Here is a 6824-nt window from a genome sequence, read left to right as displayed (position 1 = left end):
TAACATTATTTATAAATCATAAAGTACTGATTCAGTACAAGAGTTTTAAACAGTGGTTCATGTGTGTATTTTTAGGTTATTTAAAGCTGGCTTAAAATGTTTTGGGACGCTGTTGTTAGTGAAATAAATAATTTTAGGGAGTCGACTGCACCAAACTCCCGTCCGGTGGGTGGCGCTAGAGGACCACTAATCTGTTTTTCCAACCGCCGGTGAATGGGAAACGTAAGAACAACAAAGGAGGAACCCAGTAGTTTCTAGAACAAATGTTTCCGGACGACGATATTTTGTGTGAGGACTCGTAGAAATTAAGCTCATTCGCGCTTAAAGAAAAAAAAAACTTATAGTTTTTGTACCTTTTCGGCTTAATCGTGGAAGGGGAAATGGCTGTACCTGGTACGTAGTTGATTTTTAAAAGTTTAACATCTTCTTGTTTGTTTATCCTTTGGTTTACTCTGCAAATCTAATGGCTCCCAGAGCAAAGCAACGGTTGAGCAAAGTGGTGCTAACCTGAACGTTAGCTTAACGTTGCCTGCACTTCCTTTAAACTGCATCTTCAGCTCCTAATGAGAAACTTTTAATATCTTCGTGTATAAGTAGCTTATGTTTTTCACTTTACAAATGTCTACAGCTCAAATTTACACTTGGCGCTTTTTTATATTGTAAACCAAATGAATGAACTGCTATATGGCCAATCATTGTTAAAATATTTCGCAGTAGATTGTGACTATAAGCTATATATCACTGAGTAATACAGCAATACTTACAGATGTGCTAAATGCTATTAACGTGAATTAAAGACTAGCATCTAAAAGATACTGTACATGCATGGTTAGAGTGGTCACCATTCATGGGAAAGAGGATAGGGACAAACAGTCCCCCCTCAACGACTATTTAAACCTCCCACCAGTTCCCTAGAACTGAAGAAGCTACTTGGATGAGTGGCTTAACATCTTCTCAAAAACTCAAGTCCAGTTGCCTTTTTGGACATACCATGACCTGGAGACTGAGGCCCTTCACAGACACTGTACATGCATGATATCGTGTTAAACTAATAGTCTTGTTTTTGGACGTGTAGATTTAATTCACGCAACCATATTAAAAAAAATAACTTATTTTTATCTTACAGGTCCTAATAAGGACAACATCAGGGCTGGGTGCAAGAAATGTGGATATCGTAAGTAAAGCTTTGACCTACAAGTTGCATTTCAAGTTAGAAGAGGAAGTAGGTGTTGATAAAATCTGCTTTATGAACTTGGGTAAATGCACCGATCAGCCACAACATTAAAACCACTGACAGGAGTCAGTAAATAACATCGACCATCTTGTGACAATACAATGTTTTGCTGGGAAACTTTTGGACCTGGCATTCATGTGGATGTTACTTAGACATGTAGCACCCACCTAGACCAGACCAGACCAGACCAGGCACCCCCACCCCATAGCAATGCCACTCCTTGATGGCAGCAGCATCCCCATAGGAACAACTCAACAAAACATGAAGAACAGCACAAGGTGTTGATCTGGCCTCCAAGCTGACTAGATCCCAAACTGATCAAGTATCTGTGGGATGATCCACAGAGGCCCCTCCCCTCAACTCATAGGACCCAAAGGCCCACACTAACAACATTCTGCCAGACACCACAGGACACCCTCAGAAGACCCATGTCCATTCTCTGATCACAATGGTTTTGGAGGCACAAAGGAGACCTACACAATATAGGAAGATGGTCATAATGTTATGTCTGATCGGTGTATGGTCTTGATAGAGTCAATGAAACCTGTTTCAAAAGCTTCAATGTCTATCTTTTTCAAAAAAAATATGTGTAGTCATGGGTATTTAACTGTCTAAATGTTTTGTCACAAGACACTGATTCGTAATTTCTTTCTGTCTGTTTCAAGGATAAAGTTTTTAATGCTAAAACGTAAACTATGAAATTGAGAAGCTGCTCCCCTCATATCACAATCATTACTGTCCCTTTTGTCTTTCATTCGCCAGCGGGCCACTTAACGTTTGAGTGCCGCAATTTTGTCCGAGTCGACCCCCAGAAAGACATCGTACTGGATGTAAGCAGCACCAGCACCGAGGAGAGCGACGACGACGACGACGAAGAACCTGCCGTTCAGCGCAATGAGAAGCAGGTGCGAAGGGGCCAGCATCGGAAAGGTCAGATTACATTCAAGTACAGCTTGTTTTCCTTGGGCTCTCAAAATTTTATAATTTTATTTATAATACAATACGTACTAGTTTAGAACATAACAATAAAATGATCAATATTTTGTTTAAAGAAAACTGAATCAATGCGTCCTGGTTTTTTGAGACAAAAATCATTTTCTGTTGTTGCTCCTGTTGATTAAAAGTGAGTAAAACCCTGTTAAAAATATTTTTGTAATTGCACAGCAGCACTCTCAATGGCTTGAACTTAGTAGTCTTACCCATCCCTTTTTTAATAGTTCAGTATTTCCAAATAAAAATGTTTTCCATGTACATGTTTTGTGTAGGTTCCCATGATGACAACGATCGAGATCGAAAAAAGAAGCAAAAGCGGAAGAAAAGCAAAGACAGAAAGTCACGAAAGAGGTATAATATTCTTCATGTGTTTTTTTTTTCTCTGAACCTGTAAACCTGTCTTTATACTTGTGTGGTCTTTTGACATCAGGGCAGTCTAAATATACGTAGACCCAATGTCTATATTTGTGGATATATAAAATCTTCCATCTCTATTTCTTGTACATTTAATCATATGCTAATTTTGTAAATTTTTTTCTTATACTATTTCATTTTCCCTTATGGACGATTAAAGTTTGTCTTAAGTTAACTTAAGAGGAGTTTGTATATTGGCAATTTTGCCATTACGCATTGATTCCAATCAGTGTTTCTCCTTGACCTAGATCTGATTCGTCGTCAAGTGATGAGGAGACTCCAAAAAAGAAAAAGAAGCGCAGCAGGTCCTGCTCATCGTCCGACGAAGAGGAGAGGAGGAAGAAAAAGAAATTAAAAAGCCACAAGAAGAAAAGCAAAAAGAACAAAAAGGAGCAGGGGAAGCATCACAAAAAGAGTCAGAAGAAGAGGAAACACGAATCGTCCTCCTCGTCCAGCTCCAGTGATTCCTCAGAAAGTGACTGAACCAACTGTCTGTGCAGCTTCAGGACGTCCAACGTATTTATTCTCCATTCCAGATCATGATAAGTGTTTCGGTAACATTGTCTAAACAACGCACCTCATTTTGAATCCATACAATTACAGTAGTTACCAGTAGTTACAAACCGTACACTGCCCAAAGAGTGTTTCACATCGGACCTGTGTGCAGAGGAATTTTAAGTGACGCATGTGTAGTGGTGCAGTCATTAAGCCCACCCTGCCCTTTTATACTTACTGCAGAACATCAGTGGAAGTGTTTTTTTTTGTTATTTTTTTTTAAATCAATCAAAAAATGTCATACATGATTACTGTAGGTGGGGTAGATTTCTGGTTCCTCATGCTTTTGCTCTCTTTTTACTCTTTTCACATTTCGTTATTTCAGTGATTCTCTTTTCCCATAAACATTTTAGTGTTAATCTCAAACGTAATTTCACTCCAATAACAGAAAAGAGTCACGATGCATTATAGTTGTTGGATGAAATATTGGCCGTTATTAACAATCAGCCTATTTCTATCAGTGCCGCCAAGTTTGCAGTAATTGAACTAGGTTATTTTTTTACGGTATAGAAAATCTGAAATGATTGTGTTGTACTTTGACTACTTTAACTCAGTGAAACCTTTCAGACGTTCCTGGTAAGAATGTGTAGTTACAGCTAATGTAATGAAAAGAAAAATCAAACTGATTTTTTTTTCATGTCAGGTTAAGGAACAACGCTTTGTGTTTTTTTTTTTCGGTTCAACATTTAGGTTCTTCTGCTGCAATAAAAATATATATTTGTATAAGTGTGTCATTCTTTTTAGTTTATGAAACAACTGACATCAACACAAAGTGATCATGGCTACAGGTAACTTGTTAATGGACCTGATGCAGTACAGTCCTGTTTCCGGTAGGGGGCAGCAACACACCTAAAATGTGTTAGAAATTGACTGGACTGAGACTGAGATGGTTGATTCTAATATTATTGTTAATAACAGTTGAATAATAGATGAAAAAAAATCAAGACTTCAAACAGTGCGACTGACCGTTGTGATTTTTGTTCCATTTTCTTATATCTCCAAACTGAAAATGAATCGTCTTTCACATAAAACTTTAAAAACAGCTCAAAATGAAAACAAAAAAGTTACGGGGTCAGAGGAAAACAATGGCAAAAAATGGAGGTTTAGTTTAAACATAAAAAACACGTTAGGATTCCACACATTGTGCTGTGGTCTGTTTTTTCACTCTGCCTGGTGGTCACGGTGTGAACGGTTTCAAGACTGAACTGGATCACCTCAGGTTACGGCCGTCCTTCAGCTCTCCTAATAATGTGTGATGGAGGTAAGCAAACAAACAGACAGTTAGACAGACAGAGTCACGAGTCGTACGAAACTTCCCCCGCTCCGGTTTGATTTGCCAAATAATCAAGAGTAGACACAAGCTGCTGAGTAACAACACTCCTGGGCTTGGCCGCTTAAAGGAAGAGGCACCTGTCAAACATCAATCTCACTACCTATAGCAAATGTTTGAAGGGGATTTTCTTTAAAGACATGGGGGGGTGTTGTGTAGGGTACAATCTGTGTAATCAATGGCATCTACTGTAACTACATTATACATTATATATTATTACAGCAGTCTTTTAGGGAGTCTCTGAGGCAGAGTGAACCTCCACCTCTGCTGAGGACCTTTAAGCCCAGACAGGCAGCTAAGGGCTGAGGCACCATGGTGGCCCGAGGCAGGTACCATAATATGCATCAATTTAATTATTGCTTTCATCATTCCACCCCCATGGTGTCAGTAAGACACGGAAAAGCAAAAAGGGCCTAAAAAAACACAGATATTTGGAAGCCCGCGTGCTCAATCTGGGCCGTGTGACAGGTGTTTATAAATAGGCCATTAATTTCACTTTGCCTTGGGGAAGGGGATATCTTCTTCAACATCGGCAGCATCCTGACAGCTACATGCATGGCTGCCGATCAGAGCCTGGCGTTGTGATGAGACGCATCCTGCTCCTTTACCTTTTTTTTTATTTTGGGTCTACGGTCTTTTCCATAAAAAACAACAAAAAAACAATGTTCTGCTGACAACTGGGCGAGGACAGACAAGCCGTCAATAAAGTTACTGGAAGTGCGGAGTTTGTGATGTTTGATTGCCGAGGGAGCAGGTGAGATGATGGATTTGCAATTTGAGACATGTCTATCGGAAAATCTTTACAGGAAATGGTTTGTGTGCATAAGATCGCCCGCTTCCAGTAAAATCCAAAGTAGAATTCAAAATCCTCCTCCGCACACACACAAGGCCCTTAGGCCAAGCTCCACATTATCTAAATTATCTCTTGGTACCACAAAATGCTTTGCTCTCAAAGTGCAGACTTCCTTGTTGTTCCTGTAGAGCAAATTGGGAAGCTTCAGCTATCAGGCTCCTCTCCTGTGGGTGCAGACAACCCTCTCCACTTTTAAGGTTAGACTTAAAACTTTCATTCATGCGTTCATTTCTTGTATCGTCTACTTCCACCAACCTGCATCATTTCTCGCTGTATTTAATCATTATTTTGTTATATCTGCACTGCTCTCGTCTTTTCCTGCTTTCTCTTCTGTTTCTTCTGCTTCCTTTGTGTCTCTCAGCCCAGCAAGGCCCCAGGTAAAAGAATCCCGTTTAAACGCGTTTGGTTCTGCTCAAGGTTGAAGAAGAATTGATCCTTGCAACCTTCTCCTTGATGCCTACCCTATGGGTCTTGGGCTGAGACAATCTGTATTGTTTCTGATGCAATATATACAGATCAGGCATAACATTAGGACAATTGACCATCTTGTGACAATTCAATGTTCTGCTGGGAAACCTTTGGACCTGGCATTTGTGTGGATGTTACTTAGACATGTAGCACCCACCTAGACCAGACCAGGCACCCCCACCCCATAGCAATGACACTCCTTGATGGCAGCGGCCATCCCCAGCAGGATGCAGCCTGACACAGACACACACATAAAAATGGGTTAAGAACAACTCAAAAAATATGAAGAACAGTGCAAGGTGTTGACCTGGCCTCCAAATACACTAGATCCCAAACTTATCAAGTATCTGCAGGATGATCCACAGAGGCCCCTCCCCTCAACCCATAGGATCCAAAGGGCCCCCACAGGACACCCTCAGAAGGCCCATGTCCATTCTCTGATGAATCACAACTGTTTTGGAGGCACAAGGGAGACCTACACAATATTAGGAAGATGTGGTCATAATGTTATGCCTGATCAGTGTATGGTCTTGATAGAGATGAAGCCTGTTTTAAAGCCTCATTGTCTATCTTTTTGCTGTAAATACAACTGAATTAAATGTTGCAAATATAACATGTGGCACCACCAAAGATGAACATTTTGACATTTATACAAAGTCAAATCTCTGTTAAGCAAAAAAAGAAAAATTACAAATAAATTTCTTGGCCGGTAAAGTGTGAGCACTGAGAAGAAATCGTCCTGCAGCTTTATATTTCATCATTTATAAGACCGTTTCCCATATTTCCGTTAATATAAAGTGTTTAACCCTCTGTGCTTAAGATTAAAGGATGATACCAACAGGCCGATCAGACACCAATGTGCCATGCATTAAAATTTCCACGTTGCAATCGTCAAAACTTAATACTTGGCGAATGCTGCAAATATTTATGTATGCCAACGGAATAATCTTGGCAAAGTGTCGTCAAAAAAAAGAAAC

At 39.9% G+C, this 6824-nt stretch overlaps 1 protein-coding gene across 1 annotated transcript; it reads left to right on the top strand.

The window, feature by feature from the left end:
• Positions 1-260: 260 nt before the first annotated feature.
• srek1ip1 (SREK1-interacting protein 1) lies at positions 261-3922 on the top strand. Its single transcript, XM_084547645.1, has 5 exons — positions 261-393; positions 1127-1174; positions 1997-2164; positions 2500-2578; positions 2890-3922. Exons 1-5 carry the CDS (start codon positions 381-383, stop codon positions 3122-3124), a joined length of 543 nt encoding a protein of 180 aa, XP_084403771.1. The 5' UTR covers positions 261-380; the 3' UTR covers positions 3125-3922.
• Positions 3923-6824: the final 2902 nt, after the last annotated feature.

The sequence above is a fragment of the Chelon labrosus genome (assembly GCF_963514085.1).
Source record: "Chelon labrosus genome assembly, chromosome: 7".
NCBI lineage: Eukaryota > Metazoa > Chordata > Actinopteri > Mugiliformes > Mugilidae > Chelon > Chelon labrosus.
Note: the sequence above shows the minus strand (reverse complement) of the source record. Positions and strands in the feature narration are given on the sequence as shown.

Coding starts and splice junctions, on each gene's coding strand:
- srek1ip1 (XM_084547645.1), top strand. Junction 1,175..1,996: donor GTGCAAGAAATGTGGATATC/GTAAGTAAAGCT, acceptor TTCATTCGCCAG/CGGGCCACTTAACGTTTGAG. Junction 2,165..2,499: donor AAGGGGCCAGCATCGGAAAG/GTCAGATTACAT, acceptor TGTTTTGTGTAG/GTTCCCATGATGACAACGAT.